We start from the raw sequence: 26,985 nt of genomic DNA on the forward strand, positions 1-26,985 counted from the left end.
AGAACAATGTTTATTATACAAGGCAGGAAAATATATGTAATTGTATAAGCATATATCATTTATATCATGTGCAGCATTCGTGTTGCAAAAGGTTCTCATGATCTGTAGGCAGGTGTGAGAAATTTAGAGACTATCCTGGTGCAATGTCAAAAAAATAGGAATATTTGTCCTTTGTTTTACCTCACAAGCTTTTGAAAGAGATGGAACCCAGTCTGTCTATAATTCGGGGCATTTAAGATTTGATTAGTTTCTGAAAACACTCTGTTCTTGGAAAACTTTATTAAAAGCCACTGATCTGACAGCTAACTGAGGCAATACACACCTACTCAGACTTTCTCTAAGGAGAGATAGATGCCTTCTCAAATTGTAATTGAAATAACTGAGGAATATAATGAATATAACCACGTTGAAAACACCTTGACCCTCCACCCCTGTGGTGTCTTTCAGACATCTCTGTCCCGTTGGCTTGTCCTGGGTACAGACTGTGCAGGCAGGGTCTGGGGTTTTCAGTGTCTCACCTGAGTGTCTGCAAACCCCAAGCCCCAAGGAAGGGCAATTCCAAGTCCTGCCAGTGCAGAAATCCAAACCCTCTGTTCCCCAGCCTGTCACTGCATCCACAGTGCAGAGTGAGAGTGCATCCCTCTGGGACCTGAGGGAGCTGCAAGAACCATTAATCACATTTTCCCTCTCTGGTGATGTGTTGCTGTCCTTTTCCTCACGAGGGGCTGAATGTCTGTGGTGCTGAATGCCCAGAGCTCTGATTTGCTCTGGTTTGAGAGACTTTGTGAAAATGTGAGACACTCCTCTTACACCCCAGCCCCACCTATTGCTCATTCTGCCAGGTCAGACTCATCTGTACTGAGAAGCAGCACAAGGCTCTCTGCGTTTCACAAATCCTTTCAGAATTAAATTGACCAGTTGCTGTGCACAGACTCCAGAGAAGCATTTACATGTCTTTTACCTCTCACATCACCAAAGCCTCATTTGAGCTCCACTAAGAGACCTAATTTGTTGGACTGAATTTCATTCCCTAACAACTCCCCCCCCACATCCAATTAGCACAGTACCACTTGTGACAAAGATAGAAGAGAATTCTAATTATCAGCCAGAAAGAAGCTATTCAGGTTGGGTTTTTTGTCTTTTTGTTTTCATGAGTTAGACAACCCCATGAGACTATTAGCATGGACAAAGTTCAGCCATAGGGGCTAAATCAAGCAATAAACATGTATTTGTGGCCAGTGCCTGAGCACTTACAGAGTTCAAGGGGTGCAGTCAGGTTTCAAATAGCACTTACATTTTTTTTAACCTTTCAAATAGATAGGACTCAGGTGGAATTTTACTCCCCAAGGAGCAATATACTCTCCTGCCCTTTGCTGCTGCTTTTTACCTTCTCAATTTTAGTCCACACATGTTCTTCACTTCTTCCTTCAAGGATGTCCATGGCATCAGCCATTAGTGACTGCAGCTGTGGTACCGAGATAAAAATTATCAGTGTGGAATTCACACAGAAATAACTTCTCTAAATACACAGATTAAAACCTAATTAAAAAATCATTTGTACGCTGATGATTTTATTACTCATCTTTCACACAATGAGCACTGCCACCTCATCTTTGCTTCAGCCATTACACTGTATTATTGGGGATATAAAATACTTCACAATGAGAAAAAATCCTCTAGAAAATTTGTACTTAAGCCTATACATTTTAATGCAGTAAATGTTTATATTTAGTAAAGGAAGGCTTAGGCTGTAAAGAATAAAGGCTCCATATTTTATTCTTTAGCTGTCTGAGATATTCTGTGTCATACATGAATGCTTTTTAGTATTTTCTCCCAAGGCTAATGTATCATCATTTAAAGCAGCATGTAAAACCTTACAAGAGGACAACAATAAAGCTGAGATGCTTTTACTGTAGCTGGAAGTATCTAGCTCATTTTCCTTGCTTTTACTATCCTTTTCCTTTGGCAAACCCTTCCTTCTCCCCATCATTCAGCATAACAGAGCATAAAACCAAGGCTGACAATTTCTAGTGTAAACCATAAAAAGAAGCTGAGGGAAAATACTTGGTAATCTGTCCTTAGTGCTAGAAGGGAGGCTAAAATTCCAGGCAGCTGCAGCACTGCCTCACTGTGTACCCTTCCAGGTGAGTCAGAGCATTGCCTCACCCTGCACCTTTCCCAAACACCTGGAAATGTTTCAGCAGCTCTTAGTTCAGTAAGAGACACAAGGCTCAGATCCTTGAGCAGACTCCTGTGAGCAGCCATCAGTATTTAGGGACAAACTGGGAGAAATTGGTATTTAATTCCTGTCACATTGCTGTGCACTAGTAGGTCTATTCCAAAGAGTTCAGTGCTTAAAGAGAATGCAAACCATTGGAATCTCTTCCCAAATCCATTACTCATTACAAGGAGTTGGACAATATAAGCATTAGAATTTATGGAGAAGTTGTATTTTCCCTCAAGAAATTGCCTCTTCCATCTGTACCTAGACAGGCAGCAGTCTAATATGAGAACATAGGTGGTAAAACCCAAAACATCAGCATTTAGGTTCCTCTTTACAAGAGAAAAAAAATGCTGCCCTGAGATTCAAGAAGCACATCTGCATTTCCTCAAGTTACCCTACACATTCAGGTATTTGAAGTTAAAATTATTTATCTGCATCCCAGCACTAGATAAAGAATACAGGAATCTTCTTTTGAATCTCTAAAGACATTTGTTATGCTCAATCCCAGCCTATTTTCCCTGTGCTTGTGCAGCCATTAAGTTGAATATTGTTGGTCCAAATATTTTATGAAATCTTTTGGGTATTTTTAAGTTGTGCATCAGCATTGATGGAAAAAAAACCCAAACCTATAAATTTCTGCCTCTGACTTCAAGAGTTAACCTATCAGAAATTTTCAATCGCCATAATTTTGTAACATATAATCTCCTTCTATGAATCCAGAATAGACAGAACCCAGAGATTAAGGGTATTAAGGGCAGAATGGGCAAAGCACAGATCCTGCATCAGACCAGGCAGCAGAGGAACTGCTCAGGAAAGGGAGGATGTTTCCAATGCTTTCCTTGGAGTAATTCTCCTGAAGAACTGGCTGGGCAGCACTCACTGGCAATGGGACCAGGACACTGGCCTGTCACCCCAAGGGGCTGCTCTGACAGCCCAACCAGGCTGCAAATTTCATTGCTTTGGAAAACAAGGGAAAATAGAAGTCTTTCCAATTAGTTTCACTGATATTGTTACATGCCAGTGAAAAGTGTCCATTGTGTGCTGTGGTTTTAATTTTTATCACCCAAAGTGTTTCACCAGCTCTACTGGCAGATAAAATGTGCAGCTATAAAATGGGCAGTTGGCAAACCATAGTAATTCTCCCAAAGCTGATCTTTTTTGGAAAATCCCCCCAAAGAGAAACGTGTCTTTAAAAAAAAAAGTCTTAATTTGATTTTAAATTAAAATAGATTCTTTTATTTTTTTAACAGCCTTTCATCTTGATTTATGATGCACAAATATGGTGACATTGAAATCATAAACCTTGGGAAGATTTTCTTCAGGGTTTTTTCTCCACTTATATTAATTGTTCAGGCTAACTGATATCACAGCATCTTTGTTTTCCCAGGGTCTGTGAAAAAATACTGACTTAAAAAGGCCTCAGTTGAGGTTTCCTGTGCCATATCTTAGGACTTTATTTATTTAGTTACAGGAAGACATTTACACCAAAGAGTTTATAACTGAAATGCCTTTGGGATCCTTGTGAGTTGTACTATTATAAATTCAGTGTCTTTTAAACTTTATACAAGTTATTCAGTATGTGATAATAAACATTTGGCATCTTTAGCCCTTTCTAACTCACACAATTTAACTGCCTTCCCTGGTCATAAAGTCTTATCTCAGTTTTTGCAGTGTAAAGTCAGAATGACCTCAGAGGAATTATTTTAAATTTTTATTAGTCCAATGCTCGATTAGAACTTGGCCAGCTCAGTTTCCTTCAAGGAAAAGAAACGAGATTTCTCTCAGAAATGTTGTTGAGGAGTGAGAACCACATGGGGCCAGCGTGGGTGCTGTGGCTCTGCCCCCAGGGACACGGGGCTGCCCCTGGAGTGGCCACTGGGAGATGCTGAATCACACCAGGGCAGCCCAGTCCTGCAGATGGTTCATCCTGTGTGGACCCCAGGGAGGTGAGCAGGGGACAGGAGGATGGGCAGGTGAGGATTTCTCTCTGCCCCTTCCCTGGATGACTCAGGAGTGCAGACCCAGCCATGGGCAGCGATGCTCTGAGCCCGCTGCAGCTGGGATGTGCTGGGGAACCAGTCCCTGCTGGCACAGGAGAAGCCTGTGCCATGTGGGCTGGCGTCACCAGGGAAGATAAAGCCCATTAATCACTCCCTGGTGAAGTTATTCTGCAAGTTCTTGCCTGCAGTCTTGTGCCTTCACACTGTGGTGCCTTAACTTTACTGAAATATTCCAGTTATAAGGCAAACGAGCCTCCATTTGCACAGACAGAATACAGATATATTTTACAGCTGGGTGGCAGAACAAAGAAAAATAAATGAATTCTGAATTAGTGCAGTGAGTGTAGCTGGTAGAAATTTTCTGTCTTTATGCTTGTAAAAAAGCACTTTTACCTTGTGCTCAGTAAACAAAAAATACGTGTTTCATTGAAAGATTTAAAGCTTGTCGCTTAAATGCCCCAGCATGGACCTTTGTCCTGCCCAGTCCTACCCTTAAGAGACTGAAAACCTGTCTTGGGTGGCCTAAAGCCTCTCCAAAAAGCTTTCCAGGGAGGTCAGGTTTATGATTACTACATGACAAGATACAGACAAGAGAGTGAGAGCCTGTGCCCAACGTGCAGTGTACTGAAAATATTGTGCCCTGGAGAAAAACCTATCACTGAAATATGTACCAATAACTCAAGACCCTTTAGTCTGCCTTGAAATGTGGGCCTGCTGAAGTTTAATACCAGAGAACTTGAATCAAAAGGAGAATGTCTTTTAATAACACAGTTTCTTTGCAGTGTCGTTTCCCCTTATCTCGAGCCCAGACTTCAAAGTCTGGCAACCACCTCCTGCAGTTGCAGGCTGCTGCTTCTCTTCCCTAAAGCAAGCTGCTGTGAAGCTTTAATTCTGCAGAGCTTAGGAGCTTTGCGGGACTGCAAACAAATGGCAAGGGACTGGCTTTGGGAAAACCAAGAGTTTTTAGTTGGATCATCAAAATTGGACTGTATTTAAATGCAAGAGCTGTGGAGGGACTTTTTCTTCTTTTTTTCCCCTAGAATGAAATGCTTAGAATTTGCATGTACCTGAGCTCCCTGTTTCCCCCTTCATAAAACCTGACAGCCTCGAGGAAGAATAATCATGTGGTACTTTCTGATTGCAGCTTATTGATGTGCTAGCAGGCCTTTAATGACTCCAGTCCCAGCCCTGCTGGCATCACTGCCCTCCTCTCACAAAGGGAAAACAAAGCATGGCAGGCACACAGGATTATTCAGAGACAAGGAGCAAGCCATGGATGGAAGCAGGAAGGAAACCTTTCCTTCCCTCCTCTGCCCAGCTGTAGCTGGATTGGGCCTGTTCTGCAGCAGGTGGCTTCTGAGGGTAGATAACTTAAAGTAGCACAATCTGAATAATTGCAATCATTTTCCCAGACTGATTTGGGGAGGTTTGGGGGAAAAGAAGAGGTTTTAAAAATATGCCCACAGATGAGTCATGCTGGTTCTATAAAAGTCATCCTTGCAGGTGATCAGCACCTCCTCTGATAAAGCACTGAAGGACGATTTAAAAACTACTTCAGGGCTGCAAAAATGAGTTACGGAGCACATTGCAGTGCAGAGCTCTGGCCCAGCCCTTCCTTCCCTGGCTCCCTTCTTCTAAAGGCCAAAATAGGTGTTGGAAATAAAACCTGATGAGTTCTGCACCCTCCCAAGTGGCTTCCTGCAGGCAGGGATGGTCACCAGCTCAGCCATCACTTGATTCATCACTTGGGGCTGTTCCTCCTCCCTCTGCCAGAGGCCAGGGAGGTTGGTGAAATGGAACCTCTCCATCACACTGGACACGAGCTGTGCTTGCCCTGTTTTCCCAGCAAAAGAAGGGAGGTTAGAGGACAGTCACAGGAAAAAAAATCTTGTCCTTTAAGCCCTGCACCTGGAGGCTCATCAGCCCCTATATTTGTGCTGGTAATGCTATAAGCAATATGCTAGAAGCAATATGATATCCAGCACCTTAAAGGCAATGCTGCTGACAATCTCTGAAGAGGGGAAAAAAGGATAGATTTTCTTGCCACACTCTCTCTAGTAGTAGTAGTAGTAGAAAAATAAAAATGCAGTCATAACATATGTGAAGGGGGGACAGCAGATAACAAACTTGAATGCAATTTTCTCATTTGGAAATGGCTTTTCCATAATCCCCTCTATTAAATATTACCTAACTTATATGGATTGCTTTAAAGTTTCAGTGAAGAGGTTGAGGAAAGCGTGCAGTGTGTCAGCTTACGGTTTGTTTGCAGACTAGGCAAATCCAGAGTTTTCAAATATATAACCTTGAGGGCCTAAAACCTGCAGAGGTGGTCTCTGATCCTCCAGGCAGCCAGGCACATGGTAAATTTTAAGTGTGTGAATACAGAAACTCAGCCAAGTGCTTGCATAAAATCTCAGCACCTGCTGAAGTGTTTGATGGATGGCAGCCTTGCCACCATATTTTCAGAAGTATTCTGATGCCAAAAATGCAAATAAGCACCCTACTGAGATTTTCAAAAGCAATTTGGCCTAGATTCCCGACGAGATGGAGCCATTGCATATCTGAATGCTCAGCCCTTCAGAGTGAAATTTCCATTCATCTAATCAGGGTTTTGAATGCACTTAAGTGCCTGAAATTCCAAGAATTGGCATCAATTTTCAAAACCACTTCCAGTATTTTTAGCAGACCTTTGTTCTGGCAGCTCCATATGGTGGCACCCTGATGCTGCCATTTCCATGCACTTCAGGTAGGTGATTCTAGGTCCAATCATGAATTGAACACAGTGAAAGGAAAGTTTGGAATGACATTTATTTTTTTCAACAAACTCTGCCCTGTTTTTAAATTGAACCTCTCTTCACAAAGAATCTTCATCATTTGATTTAGTCTTGATCTTGGTTTTGCAGAAATTTGCACTGGGCAACCATCAAGTGTGAACACTGTTCTTTTATCAAGGCTAAGAATTTAATAACAATTCTGATCTTGCTTTCTATACCTCTTACAGGAACAATAATGGAAAAAAAACTCCATTTTCTTTAACTTTAAAAAACCACAAATAATCCTGGTACAGTTAATTTTGCACCTTTTAATCTAATACCTAAGATAATTGTGAAACAGTGTGAAATAAAAGACTATGTGCTGGAGACCAGCAGGGTGATGGAGCTGTAATCTGGGAGCTCCAGATGTGAGAGCAACTGGAAAAGAAAGAGCTGAGGCAGTGGACTGGTGTTTCCATTAGCTGAAGGAGAGAATCAGGCAGTGCACAGGGAAAAGGAGCTCTGGTCAGCAGTTCTCTGGAGGACTGCAGATAGCTCCATCAGCTGTGTTTGGAGAGGTTAATTGAAACCCAAGCATCACAGAGCAGAGAAGCCAGCACGGTAGGAGATACCTCTTTTGAGAGAAGTGTGCTTTGATTAGTCTATTAATGAAAATGCCAAGAGCTTATTATTCTTCTCAATAAACATAATGCAGGGCTGAATTCCAAAGAGAGCAAACAACTGAAAATGAAAGGAGAGATAAAAGACAATGATAGCAAAAGGACCATTATGTAAAAATAGTACAAATAAGATAGTTAAGCTTGTGATAATTCAGGTGGAAGGTCTGTGGTGTGTTTCACTCAGAGCAGAAAAGACTAAGGTGGATTTTACTGAATGTGTCAGTGAGATATTTGGTGAAACAAAGGTGTACAAGAGCCAAAATAGGTGACTTGAGGATCCTGGAGAGTCCTTCCACACCCATCTTATGAACTGTTAACCCAACTCTAAGAGAGAAGACTGGCACAACCTCCTTACAAACTACATTTATCACTTGAAGAGTCCTTTTCTGAGGACCTGACCTAGTATTACTAGGAGATACCAGCAGGGAAAAAGTTTTCTGTGCTCTCTAATATGTGAAATTATAACTCTGACCCTATCTAGTTAACGTGGTGCTGAAGCAAGGGAGAAAATGGAGCTCAGTCTCCACCCAATCCTTGGTCTCTGAAAGCCCCAGGCAGAGCTGCGTGCATTAAAAGCAGGAGAAGCAATCAGTTAATGAGGAAGAAAGAGAGCTCTTATCAACACCAAATAGTCTCACGACATTTGAGATGCAGCAAATGGTTTTTCCCTGCTATTCTTGAAATCCGCCCAAACCCTTTTTGTGCAAGCACTAAGAAATGAGAGTGTTGAGTCATCAGCTCAGAAAGCAGGTAACAATCCTCTCTCATCATGCTGTGTCTGTTGGGGGCTTCTCCAGTGATTAAGAAAGTAAAGGCTAAAAGAAAACAATTTTTTCTCTGCTTGACTCTTCAGAAAAATATAAGGGCAGGCCACGTAGCTCCAGGAAACAAATTTGGCATCTGAGCCAGCACTCACTCTGCGGACACAGCAATGCTGTTTAAATTTAGAGTAGGTTGGAAATAAATAAATAAATTACTGACAAGTGGGGGTTTTTTTGTGTTTTTTTTTAAGGGATTAGAAGAGGTTGAACATTGTCAGAGGTGGTGTTTCGGTGACAATGAGAAATGCAGAAAGAGAAAGTAAATAACTGTGCTGGCAGGAAGAAAATTTCCACAGGGAGCTGATCCGCATGATGAGAATTACATGAACTGTAGCAGAATTCAAGGGGCTACTAAGCTGCAGTAAAAAACATAATAAAGTGACCTGGCAATCAGATGAAAGTGAAACCAGCCCAGATAGCCACAGTGAAGGTCAAGCAAGCAGCAAACTTAAATGGAGACTCAGTGGAAAAGAGGAATTGGGTAGCAAAGGAGCCCAAAACGCAGTACCTAGAGCAAGAGTTGTATTCTGGTTGCAGTACAGACTTCAGTAACAGAATTCAGTAACATATTCAGATAAGAAACAGGTAAATGATGATGCTGTTACTTTCTGGATGTATCTCACCCCTACTGACTAGTATTTCAAGGAGAATTTAAAATAAAGAAAAAATAAGCAATTGATGGATTTTCTCTTGAGGACTTAATTCATAATGGGCAGCCTCGCAGGAGGGAGCATTCCCTATAAAACTTTTTGCTGCACAAATTCCCTTTAAACTAAAACCAAAAAAGGTGTTTATTCCTGGAGGAATCTTTGAAGGCCTTCCTCTCTGGGAAGAAAGAAGAGAATGAGATCCTGCTGCCCAAGGATCATCCCTGTGACATCCTCCTTCCTCTGACCTTGGGATGAAAAAAGCACCCACACAAAGCAGATCAGCCTCTGCTGGATGGAGCTTACCTTGGCTCCTGCTAAACACCCAGCGCTAAGAGCCAGAACAAAGCTTTCCTTGCAGAAAGGAGCTGCAGAGCATGTGAGAGGAGTGAATCATGTGTCCTTTCATCTATTGAGAACTTCGGCGTGATACCCCCACCTTTTCCTTTTCTCTGCATGCAGGAAAGGAGTCATCCCTTCTGCCACTTCTATTTATAAATAAAGTTAAATTGCTGAGTGCTAAAAAAAAAAATTAAAAGGAAAGCAAAGTTTGGTCAGCCTGGATTTAAAGCGGGACGTGTCATACCCAACACTCAGGGCATGTTTGATTTTCAGCTTAAAGAGCACCACTTTGCAAAAGTCTGGAATGCCCCCCAGTAGCTCTTTTCTATTGTGAAGACCTTTCAACTGTTTTTGAGCTCAAAAATCTGAATGAAGTTATGCCTTGCAAGCAGCCCTGTGGTGCATTGCAATAACAAGCAGGAAAAAACCATCACAATGTTTCTTTAATGCCCCTGGTACCCTTCAGGAAGTGTGTGTGCTGAAAGCTGTCTGTAGCAAATACTTTCCCTCCACTTAAAAAATAGACAACAAAAGAGTGAGATCTGTAAATGCAGGCATCATGCTGTGAACCGTGTGGTAGGTTTTGCTCACCTTTATGGTATGGGGAGTCTAACAAACCCCTCTGGCCACTCTTTCTCCTCTTAAGTAGCATCATGTGGCATCAGCATGGGACTACAGCAAGAGAAAGGCAAACTTGGTGTGTATAAAGCAGCAGAAATTACCCCAGTGAAATCACTTAATAGAATAACTGCTTGTCAGTGCTGGCAGTCTTGGCTGGGGTGTGAGTGGCTGCAGGTCTGACCAGCAGACATCTTTTAAGGCAAATAAAATAACCCTTGTGCCAGGGTATTTCTGGGTAGATGAGGTTTATGGCATTTGCCCACCAGCTGCAGATGAGGGGCAGACTGTGACATTCTTTCTCAAATTGCTTCACAATACCCAAATCTCCCCTTGATTTACATGGAACTGACTGTTCTTTATGAGAAAGGTGGGGGAAGAGAAAATTCTCTGCTTTTTAAACCTCTAACTTCACATCATACCAACACTGGGGCTTGTGTATAAAGCACATAATTAACTCTAGGTTGGGTGGCTGCACAACTGAGGTGGCAGAATTGCCTTGAATATTAAGTGCTGCCATGGCTTAGTAAGATCTTCTTTAGCCCTGAAATGTTTTTGTCAAAATAATATCTGATCAGGACAAGAATTTGGATTGCACATTTGCATCTTCAGATGAAAAAGATGACAGAAAGGAATGTTGGTTCTATTAAAAAAACCAAAGATATTCTTTTATCTTCTTAAAGTAAGTTGTAAAGCCTAAGTCTGTAGCTGAAGTTCGTCTTGCAGAAGTTTTTAATTTAGTTTGTGAGTGACAGAAGTAAGATGGAGTCATATTTCTAGCTAAAAGAAAATTTTAAAATAGTTTTAAAGAAGCAAAATTGGCCCAGTCTGTCAGCACCAGAGAGATGGTATCCTCAGCAGCAGAGCAGCTCTGGCTCTGTGTCTGTGTAATTCCCTTTGTCTTCTGCTCTTTGGCTCTGCTTGAACCATGGAGTCCTGTTCCTCCGAATTAATTTACAGAGTAGGATAATTTTGCAAAATACAAAAGATACCCTATTTCAAAGTTTTTCTCTTCCTGATACTTTATAGAGATGTACAACTGTGACAGAACCTTACCTCTAAAAGCTCTGTGTCATACCCAAAGAGAGAATTGTGGACTCAATTATTCTTTTCAAATTGCAGTTTTACTGGGGCTTTTAGAAAGGCCAGGGGTTTATTCTGTAGCCAGCACCCAACCCACTGTCTGTTTGCACTTGTAGCTTCCTGAAGTGCACTGAAGTGCAGTGCCCACAGCAGTAACAGATATTTCACTTTCCCAAAAATGCCACTTCCACCAGCCCACACATCAATAACCCGGGCTTTTGGTCACCCAAAGCCAACAGCACAAGGCTCCAGGAGAGAACTGGAGAGAAGCAGCTGTGTTTCCTTGGGGATGTCTGACCCTTCTCCTGCCTCCCAGCCATGCAGACAATTTGTGAGCTCCCATTTTGGAAAAGCACTGAGCACCTTCACCTCCCACCAGCCCTGCGAGTTCAGGCACTTCGCGCTGTTCCAGCAGCTGCTCTCTGGAGCTGAAGGAGACAGAGCTTCCTCAAATATCCAGCTAATGTTTCTTCCTAGCTAGGGGTTGCTAAGTAGCAGTTTTTGTCAACCTCCTATCTAAGAATATAAATCCTGTGATTTGCTAAGACACTCCTGACGAGAAAATGGCTCCGATTCCCTGAGCTCAGAAAACTCCAACCCGGTTATTGCTGGGGAAAAAGCATTAACATTAGCATTCACAATCTGGGGAGGAGGAGAGGCTTCTTCCTCATATTTTCAGGAGAATAATTTAAGAATTGCATTAAAACAGTCTAGTCTACATGCAAATTTGATTTTTGACCTTTTGTGCTAATCAACAGCCATGCTGCTAAAAAGCTGTGTACATTATTGCAGCAAGTATGGAGTGGAATTAACTAATATACATTGAATGTGGCTGTAGCAGATTTGAAGGTTATTTCACATACTTCCCCACACAGGGATCAGGATCTAAATCATCAGGAATGCTTCAAGGATCAATTATTAACTCTTGATGGAGATCCTGGTGGAATGTGTAGTATATTATCAATATTAAATATAGTGGATAGTTTTGCGGCTATATGGACAAGGGATATGATACATTAGGCCATAAAAATTTGAGAAAATTGCATGTTAAATGATTTAAAATAAACTGGGTACTGTTAAATAATTAGGACTACTTAAAAAAAGTATCTAAAGCCCATTTGATCTCAGCTCCTGGTGCAGTTCACGGGGTGTTTCTGGACATGGGAGGAGCATATGTGCAGCATGAAGTAGCTGCCTAAAAGCACAACATCATTCCTACACAGAGGATTCTGCCACCACACATCACACATCAAAAAGAAGTTTTTATAGTGGTGCTTCCTATAAAATCCATGACAATATTTTTCCCCAGTTCTTTCCCCAAATTGCTTTATTTCTTCTTCCATGGTAGGACTGAAAGATGCTTTCTGATTTAGAAAATGAAATAAAAATACCATAGACTGTGGTTTTTTTTCATATTCATTTTCTGTAGCGGAAGGTCAGGGTGAGGATGAACTGGAGGAGTCAGGAGGATGGGGAGACTCTGGCCAAAGAGAAAAGAGCCCTGAGAAACTCCCCAGCCCTCCTCATCCAGCAAGGATTGTGGAGATTGATTATTCTTGAGCTATTCCAGCCTTTAAGCAAGTTGGTGCACCTGAAAATATTGGCAGTTTTCTAGTTACAGACCTTTCCAAGTTTTTTTGTTTCTGAAACCCACAGTCAGTGAGCACTGCTGGGCAGGCAGGCAGAGATTCAACCATGTCTGGCCATGTGTGAATTCTATGAGGATCTGGAATAGCAAAATGAAGATAATTTCCAGTGTCACATTTCAGCTGTAAGAGAAGCTACTTGGTTTTGGGGGAAAAAAAAGAAGGGACTGGAAAGGGTTCCAGAAATCTTGCCAGAACTAAAGAGACCAAACCAGCCCACCCAGCTCTAACAGAGTTTTGAAAATCCAGACTTTGCAACCTTTTGCATCAACAGCTTAAGTTTTGCTGATGCATAAGATAAAACATGTTCTTCCCATCAATGCACTTTTCAGTGCTGATCATCCAAAGCATTAAGAACTCAACCCTCCAGAACACATCATCCGGATCTTTTAGCTGCAGAAGGAGCTGTTTTGTTGTTCCCTGAATTTGTGAGGTTTAATTTCCTACAGATTTGTGCTTTTGCCATCAGCACCACCACCACAATCCCAGGTTTCCTGCATGTCCTGTGGGATCTGCCTAGCTGGCACGTGTCAGCTGTGTCCAGAGTGTGTGAGTGTGCTGTCACCCCTGTGTGTCACTGATGGGTCTGGCCCCAGCAAGGACAGATGCTCAGAGCACTTGCACAAAGCACCTTTGTGTAGGGAGCTGGACCAGCTCTACCCTCCCTTCCCTTCCCCTGCAGAAAATAAACCTAGATTGAATGTCAGTGTCACTTCTCACAAAGGAGTGCTCTGTTTGCAGGGAGCTCTGCTTTTAAGATGCCAGGCTGTGTGGTCACAGTGACAAATGGAGAACCCCACTCAGCGCTCTCCAGACTTACCCTGACATAAATCAAAGCAAGTGGACCTGATATTTCCCTTGCAGCATATTCTGCTGCTGATGGATTCCCATTTCGTGACAAACTGCATTGTACACTTGGATTTCGATGTGAATCTGCTCCTTTTCCTTGGCAATAGGAAAACTTTGAAACCAATTCAGACCTTACACTCCAGCAGAACTTGGACTAAAATTGGACAGATATTTGTTGCAGAATGGGAAGGGTATTTAAAATAACATGTTCGTGAGATGCTTGGTATTTCACACCCACTGATAGAATAGGATTTAACTCCTATTTTTAATTTCACCTATGAGAGATTCAGACCTGCAGTTTGAATGCTCAGTGGTACCACACTGACAAAGAATTAAACTTGTGGCTTGTGATGGTATTTTTTTTTGGTGGGCACTATGATTTTAGATTTTAGATTTTTATTAGATCTGAATAGATAAGTTGGGTAAACACTACAGACTTGGCTGACTTCACCTAAAACTGTTCTGAGTTATCTCAGCATCAAGTGAAGGAAAAGGAGCTGTATCTGCTCTGCCTGACAGGGTTCTCAGGACAGGCCTGATATGTTTACATATGTTTTTTTCTTTGCCTTTGGTACCATTTAAATCCCAGAAATTTCAGAACCTGCACTCCGAAAAAAAATAAAATGGAAGCAATTCTTTTAACTGATAGATTTTTGTAAAAAAAAAAAAAAATATTTGAAAAAATATTAGAACTGGCTCTAGTCTGTCTGCTTTAGAATTGATTAAACCTCTATAGGACTGGGATCTTTTATCTCCCCTTTTTTTTACCTTCTTCCTTTTTGTTATTGCAAAAGGAGGAGTAAGAAAGTGACTGGTGACACTTTCAGAATCATTCAGTGATTTATGAACACAAACTGAGTTTCAGTGCAACACTTGCACACTTTTGCTGCTTATGTGCTCCTGAAAGTCTCACCCTTGCTGTAAATTGAGGGAGTTTTATTTTATGCTCCTTTTAATGCCAGTACTTTTGTCCCAGGAAATTCTCCACAGTCCCATCAGCAAGTAAATGGAAGACAGGGATTTTACAACTTTCATGATAGATAAATCCTCATTTTCTCTCTTTGAACAAGCCCAAAGGTCCTGTCAGAAATCCAGCACATGGGTGGCCTGCATCTTGCAAAACATGATCTAGATTTGTACTGGTTTTCAAAACAAGTTTTCACAGTTTTATGGTGAACACTAGGCTTCCTAATTAATATTTGTGTTTAAGAAGGAGATTTTATTTTATTGTTTTCTCCAAAGAATCAGGCTGTCTCCTTTTGGAAGCTGGGCAGGGTTAGTGCCATCTGACCTGGGGTTTGCAGCCCCTCAGCCTTTTGGATGATTGTGTTGGAGGTGGCAGTGAGAGGTCAGCTACACTCAGTTTGTCTGGCAAAGGTAGAGGCTTTCCACAATCCACGTGGAAAATGTACTTTTCCCTTCATGTTTCTCAATCACCAACTCAGAGCCAAGTGTTATCAGGGACAGCTATGTCCCAGGTCAGCATGTTAATGACAAGAAGAAATGTCTTTTATCCCCCTGCCAAAATGTCATGCCCATTCCTCTTGAAACAATGTCACGGTCACCAGAATTTGGGCATCTCTTTACCCCAGAAGAGGCTGTTGGAGCTCACTGTGCCAGGAGGTGACAAGATAAAGCCCTTGCTCACTCTGGATCCTCCTTGTCTTCAACAGGCTAAAGGAAGCCTGGCTTTCTGCTCCCATCCCTGCAGCTGAGGTGCTCTCAAAGGTGGTGGTCTGGCCAGCAGTGCTCTCAGAAGGGAAAGGTGAAGGGAAGGGAAAGGTGAAGGGAAGGGAAAGGTGAAGGGAAGGGAAAGGTGAAGGCCCTGCTGCAGGGGTGACCATCAGTGGTCACGGAAATCCATGGAGCTGGGAGTGAGCTTGGGTCTCCCTGCCACTACAGCACACTGCAAAGCTGCCTTTGAACAAAAGACTGGTTGCAATAATGAAATTCAATCACAGAAATGTGGCACTTCATGGGTAAAAAATGTATTTATGGGGACTTGTAGTGTGAAGTCTGTACTTTGCCTCAGAATTCATTTGATTACCTAAATCATGGACAATCACAGAGCAAATCTCAGATGACAGTTTTCTCCCCAGAAACGTAGAAATGTCTGAAGCTCAAGCTTCAGACTCTCTCAGCCTCCTTTTAAGACACAATCACAAACAAAGAGCACACAGTGCTCAAGACATCTGCTGTTACCTGTGAATATGTGCTGCATGTAATCAGGGTGCTCTTTAGCAAAGTTTTTATTTGCCTCCTTTATTTTGTCAGCCTTGTCTCCTTTCAGAAATGGTGTGTACATAACTGAAAAAGATACTTCTCTCTTGAAGGCTTCTTCAGCTGCAGCCTAAAAAAGGCAAAGAAATGATACATTTGGGTAATGGCTAGTTAAAAAAAAACAACACCAAAAACCCCCCTACATTTTCTGATGATATTTTCCCTTTAATAATTGCACAGTCATGCAAAGATAACATATTTTTGTCCTGAATATTAATTAGAGAGGAATTTAAATTAGTTCCAGAAAACACTGCCTATCTATACTCAGAAAATCAATTTAATGGGGAAAGAACATTTGTAAACAGTTTTCAGTGCAGCGAGCCTCTGTCTTCAATGAGGAGAAAAGTATTAGCTAAATTATCTCCTAGATGAAAAGAAAGAGTGATTCTGTGCTCTTTGAAGGTCACAGCTTTCATCTGATGGTTTTATTCAGTCCTTGGGAGCTGGTTAAAAAACACTAAGCATTCATATTACCCCTTGGGTTGGCATGAATCAGACACTGTGCCTATACGGAATATTAGTCTTAAAATATTGCATTTAAGCACCGTTTGCATTAAGAGCAAAATTCACTCCTGTGCAGAGGGCAACACGGAGCTTATGAACCTTTTCATCCCTTAGAAATGACTCAAATGATGCATTGTGCTCGCCTGGTGCAGAGAGGTGGATTTCACACTTGGTGGACCCCAGTGGTGCTGGAGCTGCCAGGAGGAGCTGCCAGCCTGGGAACTGCCTTGCTTGGCATTTTTATCCACCAGAGCAAGGGAGGCTGAGCTGCAGCTCCTCCTGGGCTGGGGTCTGGGTCAGACCACGTTCAGCTCTGCCTTGGCTGCATCTCCTGCTGTCTCAGGATGGAAATGGGGGTATGGATTCTATCCCATCTGTCAGAGCTGGGGCAGTCCTCTGCTGTTCATGGGGAAGTTTTTTCTTTATCTCTCCCACAGCCAATCCTCCCTCCAGGAGATCTCTGCTGTCCATGGCCAGAGAGTGTCCCTGCAGGGCTGATCAAATTCCAGCATCCCATGGGGAGATGCTCCGCCCAGGGGAGGAGCCAAGCATTCCTACCTGGATACAATCTGAGCCTGGAACAGCACAGCAGCCTTTGCCCACTGCATTCCCAGAGGAGCAGCTTTCTCCTGCCCTGCATTCCCAGAGGGAGAGCAGGCCCATCTCCAGCAGCCCTGGAGCTGCAGAGGAAAACTCCAGCCTGGTGCAGGATCCCTGCCCCAGCAGAAGCACAGCTGGCACTGCAGGAGGGCTGAGCCCCCATGGGATGGGACTGTGCCACCACCCTGACCCACAGGGCTCAGCTCCTAAACTGACTCTGGCAGTGTTGGTTTTTTTTTTTTTTTTGGTTTTTTGAATACTATTGCATTTATATTTTTAATTTTCCTAGTAAAGAACTGTTATTCCGATTCCCACATCTCAGCACTAACACAGAGTTAACAGGGATGGTCAGAAAGGCATGGGAGGAAAGGGTATCTGCATTTCAGCGGGGGGTGTGAATCTCCCAGGTCCCCTGAGGTGATTCACAGGGGGTGTCACTGTGGGACCAGCTCTGTGTGTTACTGTCAAGCCCTGATTTTTGCTCTCCAGTCTATCCCTGACCTGGGTGAAGTGATCCAAGGCACAGTGTGGCTCCGTGAGTCATCCCTTCAGCTGATGGCTGCTCCCACCACCCCAGGATGGGAGGCTGAGGGTGCCAATTAGTTAAGTGTCCATGTCCTTCTCTCTAATGGCTTTAGACAACAGGACTCTGATAAGGTTTTATGCCAGTTTATTTCCATCCTGTTGATTGATGTGGGGCGTGCAGAAGTACTGTTACAGTTGGTTTGAGTAGATTTTAGGATAGGCTGCCACACGTGCACCCTGAGTGCTCTTACACTGATTGCTCTGCCTGGATCTCGAGGGTATCACTGGGGATTTGTTTATATTTTGGATTTCTATATTTAGCCAGCACATTTTCCTGCATATCTTGGAATGGAAGCAGTCTGGAGTGGCCAGTTTAGCCCTGGAGCATTAACAAGCCTCGAATGTGTGTAATAGTATCATGGCCACCTGTGGCAATAATAACATTCCACCCAGGTGAGGAGAAGATCCAGCTTTCCATGGGCAGAACCATGTTATCCATGGTTAATGCCACAGATCTGGAGGTATCAGACCAGAAAATAACTGTGTCCTCTTGCCAAGAGCTTGGGGGACACACGAGGGGATCTGTGCCCATTCCTTCCTGTGGTGAATTTACCAGTCTGCACTGATTTACAGGAAAATGATTTTAGGTTTTCTTATTTCTGTGGCTTTAATTATCTTGTCGTTCAGGGCCTTTAGAAGATCGTGTAGCAATGCTACCAATCTAACTTTCTAAGATACATTATAACAAAAACTTTTCCAAGTTTTTCTGAATTTCACGTGTAAATATAGACATGGAATTAGGTCAGCCTGATTTTGTGTGAGATGTTGGGTATTCTGCTTATTCTCTGTAGGTTGTCAGCCCTTTCCTAATCCGGATTGATGTGAGCATGTGCGTGTGGGTTTGGGTGTATCCACACATTTCAGGTTTAAAATAGGTGGAGCGAGGGAGCGAGGTGAAAAAGCGAGTGGCTGGACCAGGCAAGCTCTGCAGTCTGCAAAGTTCACTTTTGGGTTTAGCATCCTCAAGAACACTTCAAAGTCACACTTTTGGGATCTCTGCCTGGTACCTGTGGCTACTCTGCAGAGCAAACAGTGAGTAGCTCTGAGGGCAATTATGGTGAAATGTCAGCCAATGAGGAGAAGAACAGATTAATAATTTCTGGTCAATACTGTTACTGAAGGTATTCTTATTATTACCCAAGAGCATTTTGTCCCCAGGCTACTGACTCTGGACATAGCCACTATTTGTTTTATTATCTTCTTGGATTTTTATAGGGTAAAGTCTTTAAAGATATAAAACTTCAGCCCATAAAAACTTTGGAGGAGAAAACTTTATATGAGGAAATCCCAGAGGATTTTTCTGCTCACGCCTTTATGTACTGAAATCTGTCACTGTGGATGAATATCTGGCAGCGTGTCCAGGAAGCAGAGATGCCTCCAGAACATTTGTTGTGCTGTGCACATGTCACTCAAGATACAGACACACCGAGGAGAGGATTGGAAGGGCTCAGTGGACTTCAGGAATTCCTTGCAGAGAGGGTTGGGCAGTTGGTTTTTCCCCATTTGCACGTGTTTTGATGTGCTTGCATCAGAACAGGCCTTTCTACAATGTCCTGTCAGGTGCAAGAAGGAGGATGTTGCTTTTCTGGCCTCACAGTGGAAGGAGTGTGAGGCTCTCGTGAGTGTGGGGGCAGCTGCTAAGCTGACAAAATGATAAAGAAAGATGATTTTTTTTTTTGCATATCTTGCAACTGAGCTCTGCAGCAAGTCTCATCACATGGAGCTACACTCCAGCCCTTAATTCCAGAAAAGTTAGAAAATATTAAGTCCTTGAGGTGATCTTAAAATATAAGAAAGAGCTCCTCTAGCAAGGTACAATAATGAATGTAAGGGCTGTGACTGACACGAGGCCACTGAATGTGGTTTAGTTCAGCACTGGACAGAATCTATTTCTCCAGCAAAGATGCAAAAACTTGCTTTAAAAGACTCTGCAGAGTAACCTGGTGATGTGGAAGATTTCTTTTTGTAGTTATGGGACTGACTCATGCTCTGCTGTGTCAGGAGGTTTATATCCCTGTTTTGGAAGTGTGGGGAATCAGAGAAATTCTGCAGAGAAACCATATGGAGACAAAGTGTCTCAAGGGGTATTTATATTGTCAGCACTTCTATTAAAATACCAATTAATTCCTTCACGAAGCACAAGCTTGAGGGATGCCTCAGTTACAGGTTTGAGGCATGTACTTTGCTGTAGTGAAAAATAAAAAGACAGAAGACATTCTTAAACAACAAACTTTGTTTTGATAGAGTTTTTAAACCCATATTTGACCCAGAACTGTCTCATACTCTTCTCTGAGCCTCTTGGCTATGCAATATCCAAGGTTTTCTTCCCTGTGAGGGTGGTGAGGTCCTGGCACAGGGTGCCCCATCTCTGGAATTGTCCAAGGCCAGGTTGGACAGGGCTTGGAGCCACCTGGGATAGTGGAAGGGGATGGAATGAGATTGGATTTAAGGTCTTTTCCAACCCAAACCAGTCTATAATTCTGTGATTCAACACTCACTAAAATTCAGTTAGGAACTCATAAAATGAATAGGTAGATGCACAAGAAAGGAACCTTCCCTATGCCAGCTTCTGATGGCAAATGATGTAACTGCTTCAATATTTTTATGAAGCTCTTGCCATTTTGCATTAGAGCAGACATAGAAGAAAAATGGCACTGTAGTGAAAAATCTTCATAACAGTGAGAGTAGCTTTCCCTGCCACAGTTTCTAACCTTAATCCTCTTTAACTACAGAAAGGTTTAATTTGGAAAATCCAATTATCTTGACATCTAGAATTAGCCAAAAATTTAGATATCTTTCTAGTGCCTTATCTTGCAGCTGCAGTGCACACTCAGTCCCTGTCTCATTTACAGTACAGCAGGAACTGATGCTTTTATTGATGATTTTTATTAATGCAATGGTATCAGACAGGGTAAAGCCATTAGCCTCTTCTATGAACTGCTTCCACTCCTAGGCTGGTAGTTAGAATTATGGGTGCACTGCAGTGCAACCTATGTGCTTTTCTCTATATCTTTCCAACCATAAAAAAGTCTCTGGCAGTCTTGCCACTAAGTCTGTGGCTGTTGTGATATGAATATCTTCTCACCAGCATGATCCTCTTACAGAACTTTTATTTTATATTTTTTTTTCTGTGGGGAAAAAATAAGTAGTCAGAATGCCAGAGCACATCCCTTTCTCAATATGTTTATGGTATGAATAAATCATGTATTGCACAATAGATGAGAACCTTCTGCTTATCTGCCTTGTAATGCCTCCCCATTAATGTAGGTCACATCAAATATCAGCTTATTTGGGGTTTTAAGTTATTAAGGTATTTAAGTCTCTGTGAGTTAGTTTGGATGCAGCGTGTTTTGAAAGGGGATTTGTGGAGCAGATCCGTGTCTTCCCAAAGGCAGAGGTGCTGCAGATGGGTTACCTAAGGCTTCAAGGCCTGCTTGATACTCTAATAAAGGATCTCTTTATGTTTGGGAAGAAAGAAAATCCATGTTTTATATCCTTTCAAAGAGATCATGAGTCATTAAAGAAAAATCCTGGAATGCTCAGCATATGGGAAGGCTGGAGGCTGCTCTGGAGACTCCTTGCCTGTGGTGTCTGTGAACAGGGCAATTATCTTCCACATGAAGCCAGTGTCCAAAATCAGAGCTTTTAACCACTTTTGTTAACGATGTCCCCTTTTAAAAGATATTTTTGTAGTGAGGAATACCCCAATTCCAGTGAGGCAATCCCTGTGGCTGCTCTGGGCTCCCCTCCAGTGCTGGGAGAAGCCTTTTGCCATCCCAAGTCCTCAGCAGGTGTTGGGACAGCTCTGCAGGGCTCCTGCTAGGGAGGTCACAGCTTAAGCAGCATGTTGTTTTTGTGGGAAAAAAAAATCAATTATAAACTGTGCTCAGCTGAGCAGCTTTGGCAGCCTGGGCTCAGATATCTGAACTCAGACAGGCAGAGCCAAAGGTTGAGCAGCACTGAGTGATTTAGGGAGATGTAGTCAGCATCCCCTGGCCAACATCTGGATGCTGCATCCATCAGGAGGTTCAGGCAAGTGCTTGAGAGACAGGGAGTGAGCCTGGCAAGAGAATACTCCTGGGAGAAAGATGGGATATTTGCTGTAAGGGGTTTTCAGGGCTTTTAGCCTGAGGAGGAGAAAAAAAGGGAGAAAAGAAGAAAAGGAAGCTAGAATACAGAAACTAACTGAAGGAGATGTCAATGCTTCCCAGCACGGAGCTCAATGTCTTTTGGGAACTTAAATGTGAAGAGATGAATCAGACAGCCTGAGATGGTGACTGATGTGGTTAGCCTGTCAAATGGACAGCGCTGCTCAGAGGGTCAGTGGAAAATCATGCCTGAGTCGTTGCAATAGCAAACTACTTCATGTGCCTGAATGGCTGTTAATTTAGTAGAAGCCGAGCTGACTGTATATAGAGATGTTTCTGAAAAGTGACTCTGTCTATTTTTGCATGGTGTGCTCTGCAGTTCTTCAAGAGCAGGTGTGCAGGCAGAGCCACATCACCAGTAATGATCCCAGGAGCAGCACACGTTCCTGCCTGCAGCTTCATTTCCCAAAGAAAGGGGCAGGTATACAAAGAAAGGGAAGAGGATAATGGATGTGCAACTTCTTAAGGACCTTTGCAATTCAAGGGAACAATGAGGGCCTGAGAACAGCACAAAATGGGTGGGGTTTTGCACTGGTTTTTCAGCTTTCCTTTGTAAATCTTAAAGCTCTGCTTTGCAACCAGTAAAAACCAGAATTAATGGGAAATTCTGCTTTTGAAATATGAACATTACTTTTGAGCTGCCCTGTGGGTTTTTTAAATGGTCTAGAGTTTTGCTGACCAGGTTGTTCCTGTTGAGAATCCTTAAGACATGATTTATAGGTCCCTGTTAACAGTTACAACCCTAATTGGGTTGATAATTTGTTTAATATTGGGATTTCAACAGCTAGCAACTACAGCAAGGTATGTGTTTCCTATTTCATTCAGCTAGTGTTAAATAAATCCATCTCTCCTCAAATCAGAGACAATTAATCCATCTGCTTTAATAGTTGTGACATTTAAACTAATATCTTCTCTTAGCATTATGATTCAAGCAGTATTTATTCTATCATTAATGATTTAGCACCAGAAAAATAGAAGTAGGGAGAAAATATGTGGAAGTAGATATTATTAAAGAAGAAAGGATGCAAGAAAATGGTTCAATTCCTTGGTTTTGTGCACATAGAATTGTTTCTGAAATGGAAATATCAGCAGTAACAGCAGCAGTGAAAATCTCCCAAATCAGTATCAATATGATAGAAACTCTGTTATGTTATTTTATTTGCCTTCTCAATCCAGTTTTCAATTACTCCATATTTTTACTACCGTACCTGAGAGCAGAATGATGCTGATTTTCTGCAGCTGAGAGTTATGTCTTACAAAGAGTGTGTTCCAAAGGCAGACTGGTCTGAATCCCTGAAATGGCACACAGGGGAAGGGGCCCATTCTGTCCTGACAGGATGTTATTAATTTTAATTTTAACAAGTTGCTTCAGTCATGATGCAAGGGGACATGGGAAATCCACAAACTGGTCAGAAGCTGCACTGAGATAATCTGGACACCAGTGTCTTAAGAACAAACTGATCTTCCTGCTTAAGGGACAAAATATTTTTGTTCTAATGACCATGATATGAATAGAATTATGTCCAAATTTTCCACCAGGACATTAAAAGCTCAGTGCATCAAGGCAAGGGTTGGCCTTCAATATGACCATGGATACAGAAGAGGGAGGATTACCTGTTGGTGTTTGTGAGGAGCTACAAAGGAAATGTTATCTCTTTTCTGGCATGAGAAGATTTAAAATGAATTCTTAAAGCAGCAACAAGCTTCACAGACCCCTGGGACAATACAGACCCAGGCACCAGACACCAACTTCTGCCAGTGCACCCAAGAGCCATTGACCTTACACAGATTTTCCCCCTGATTTGATTAAAGAAGGGACTTTCCTGCAGTGAAGTGTGGCACTGCATGAGCTGCTCAAATAGCTTCAAGAATTAATGAGAAATACGTTTTCTCAGTGATATGATGGCCAGGCTGCCCAGGGAGGCTGCCTGTCAGCTCCTATCAGTCACTCCATTAGGAGGATTGCAAAACATCCCTGCTGCTGCCAGCCTGGAAACCTCCTGCTCCACAGCAGGGCACGGGTCAAGTGTGAGCACACAGCACTGCTGACAGGCCTGGGCACCAGCTGGGACTGCACAGGAGACTTTGGCTACCAAGAGCTTTTCCCTCTTAACTTCCTTGCCTGGGATTTTCACCCCTGAAGGTGTGAGATGAGGCTGAGCTCTACAGGAGCTGACAGCGCTGGCGGTGCTCGGCCGCCTCGCAGGGCTGGGGTTTGTTTGCATTTTTTGGGTGAGGTGTATGCTGTCCTGTGCCTGCAGCAGCCCAGGCTTTTGGGGTAGGAAGCACCTGGTGTTCACAGCAGTGTCCAGAGTGCAAAGCAAAGGTCTGAAGGTACCCAGACCTCCACGTGCTGCTGGAAGCTTTCTCTGTGGCGCTGAGTTTAGCTGACAGAAATATTCAAGTTGCATTTTCTGCGTGCTAACAGCAGCTCTGTGGTGGCTGCAGTCTTGCCCAGAACACTGGGGTTGAACAGGAATTAAAGCTAAAAGCCCAGTTTACTCCAATGCAAATTAAAGGCCTCCGTTTGAGCTGCAGCAAATACTTGTTGGCTACATCCTGGAATTAAGTTTTTTAGTACAGATGGCTATGGAAGCGTGCAGATAGGAACACACAAGCTTTGAAATGCTTTCCTGGGGCTCTGTTAGTTTCTGAAACATATGCCTGGCTGGTGCAATGGCTTTTAGTGTAAGACTTTGGCTAGGTGGGATTGACTTTGGATCTAAGTGCACAGTGGATGCTAGAGCTCAGCTTTTAGCATAAAATAGGCCACATGGTTTTTGCAATGGAATAATGAATATAATTAGATTTGTAATGTGAAAATGAGTTAAGACTGAGAGATTTATAAATGAGGCAACAATTTACACTAAAATGGGAGTGCCAGATGTTGGTCAGGCTGTGACTTTCAAGATTTGAACCCTGTTTGACAACACTGGGCTTTTTTGACATTGTCAGAATGTATGGGTGTGGTATATTTTCATTCACAGAATGAAACATCCAGCTTATATTGCACAGTTTTTAGCCAGTGGAATTGTTTGCCAAGGTGTGAGTAAAACTGGACAGTTTGGAGAGGGATTCTTTCTGTGGGATGAAATATCACAAGCCTACTGTTTGTTTTGTTGTTACCAGCTGAGAAATTGCATTGCAGACAAGAAATGCTGGGGAGCTTACATGACTATAGTAATAAGTAAGTTTAAACTTTGTTTTGCTGCTACCACTCTGAAGATATTTACTATAATACATTTAGTTTTTATATTATTATTTATTGCAGTGAACTCTATTTAATTAATCCATTTTTAATCTAACAGACAATACACAAATCATCCAGTGCATATCTCTAGTGGGTTATGAAAAGAAACCCATTCATTTGATGATATGTCAACTTGGAATGTATATTTTTCAATCCACAGAATAAAATATTTGAACAGAGAAAAAGGCCCAACTTACTGAATAATATTATCCATTGCAAATTACTTTTCCACCACTCATTGGCATTATACCTTTGTCTCAGAGCAGAATGGAAGTTGGGTATAAATATTCAAACCCCACACAGGGCATTAGGTATTATGTATCAGTGTACAGAAGATCCAGAAATAGATTATTTACTTTAAAGGGGACAATCAAAGAAAGCTAATCAAAAAGCTAATCAGAAAGAATATTTAAAGTTGCCTTGATCATGATCCATAGGTACATATACAGGGAGAAGGTAAGGTGTGCTGAAGGACCTTTAAGCTTTCAGAAATTAATGTATAATATAAATTGATGGAAGTTTGGATTGAATGAGTAAGGTCCTAGTTCATAAATTGGGGCAACACAGGGTAAAAACCTGTAACAAATTATCTGTTAGATGGTCAATGGTAAATATTGTGTTCCTAAACTGTTTAAATGGGCATTGGGTAACTTTCTCAAAACCAGTCTCTGCTTTTCTTTTGTGGCACCAATGCAGGAAAAATGGGGTGCAGTTCTGTGGTATTTTTATGCAGAAAGTCAGGTAATTCATTAGTATGAGTCCATGTGGCCTTAAAAATTTAGCAGAACAAACCTTGCAGTGTGCCCAAGAGGAGTACACAGTCACATGGAATGGGTTAGTGCCAAAGAAGAAGAAATATATAAAAGTTGATAGTGAAGGGAGCAATTTGAATGTTTTAAGAATGGTTTAAAGAAAGAGGACTCCTGGCAGTTGATGTCAGGGATAGGAGAAGTTCAAAGGAAAGGATAAACCCCATATCAGGAGAAGAAAACCAGAGGAGATACAAGATAAAGACTGCTCTGAGCATGAGGAATAGATCAGGAGAGAAAACACAGTGATTTAGAAGTAGGATAAATATTAAAGAGCTTTGCAGTTGAGAATTAAGGGCTTGAATTTTTTGCAGTAAAGATGTCAACTGCAGGCTTCAAATGGTCTGTACAATATTTTGAAGCCATGACAGAAAACTTTTCCAGCTGTTAGAATCATGATATGAAGAAACAAAAGTAGTCAATGCTATGCCAGAAGGTTTTATACCTGACCCACTGATCAAAGCAAAGACTGACGTATTTAATCTACAAATCTTTCTTCACAGAAGGAAAAAACAAACCATCCTGTCCCCCATCTATTCCCTTTTCCTTGGAAAATGTTGCTCATGGTTGTGAGCCAGTGCTGGGGCAGAGGAGTAGTTAGCACGAAGCTTGTGCATCAATAGCTGTTGCTTTGGTTACAAAGGCACATGAGCATGTATAGTTGTGACAAGTTATTTTCAGCTTTTACACCATGAAATAGAGAGAATATTAATAAAAAAAAAAAAAAAGGATTATGCTACCTCTGCTCAGTCTCTCTGTGGTGGTAAGTCCCAGTGTGGTGTCACATGCTGCATCATCCTGATAATTGTTGCTGTGTGCTCTGATGACATTGAAATCAGCCCTGGTGCTGAGTGCACAGAACTCAATGCCCTGGGAGGGGAAAGGTTGCTGCTGGTGCTGGGGATGTATCTCCAGGAGCTGTTTTGTGAGTGGGAGCAGCACTGGGCACCCAGCTGCCTCTCCTGTGTGTGTCAGCGTCCCGGTGCTGCTGAATCCCTGGCGTAGCCCACGCTCAGGCACACACACAAAAGGCACAAAATCTCAGAGCAATCTCTGTCTCCTGGTGAAAACCGAGTGCAGCATGGGATCAAACAAACGGTTTGATCTCTGCTGACATTTCAAAGCTTCTGCAGTCGGAGATGACAG

The 26,985-nt window shown here is 42.3% G+C and overlaps 1 protein-coding gene across 1 annotated transcript in view; it reads right to left on the reverse strand.

Moving 5' to 3' along the window:
• Positions 1-1,336: 1,336 nt before the first annotated feature.
• SPATA16 (spermatogenesis associated 16) overlaps positions 1,337-26,985 on the reverse strand; it is a 50,847-nt gene continuing 25,198 nt past the window's right edge. The window contains exons 4-8 of the mRNA XM_064385115.1: positions 15,866-16,013; positions 12,759-12,894; positions 12,388-12,536; positions 5,907-6,058; positions 1,337-1,465 (exon numbers count right to left, since the gene is read on the reverse strand). Of these exons, the coding sequence (XP_064241185.1) occupies positions 1,337-1,465; positions 5,907-6,058; positions 12,388-12,536; positions 12,759-12,894; positions 15,866-16,013 (714 nt within the window). The remainder of the gene's footprint in view (positions 1,466-5,906; positions 6,059-12,387; positions 12,537-12,758; positions 12,895-15,865; positions 16,014-26,985) is intronic.

This window comes from Passer domesticus, chromosome 11 (assembly GCF_036417665.1).
Source record: "Passer domesticus isolate bPasDom1 chromosome 11, bPasDom1.hap1, whole genome shotgun sequence".
Classification (NCBI taxonomy): domain Eukaryota; kingdom Metazoa; phylum Chordata; class Aves; order Passeriformes; family Passeridae; genus Passer; species Passer domesticus.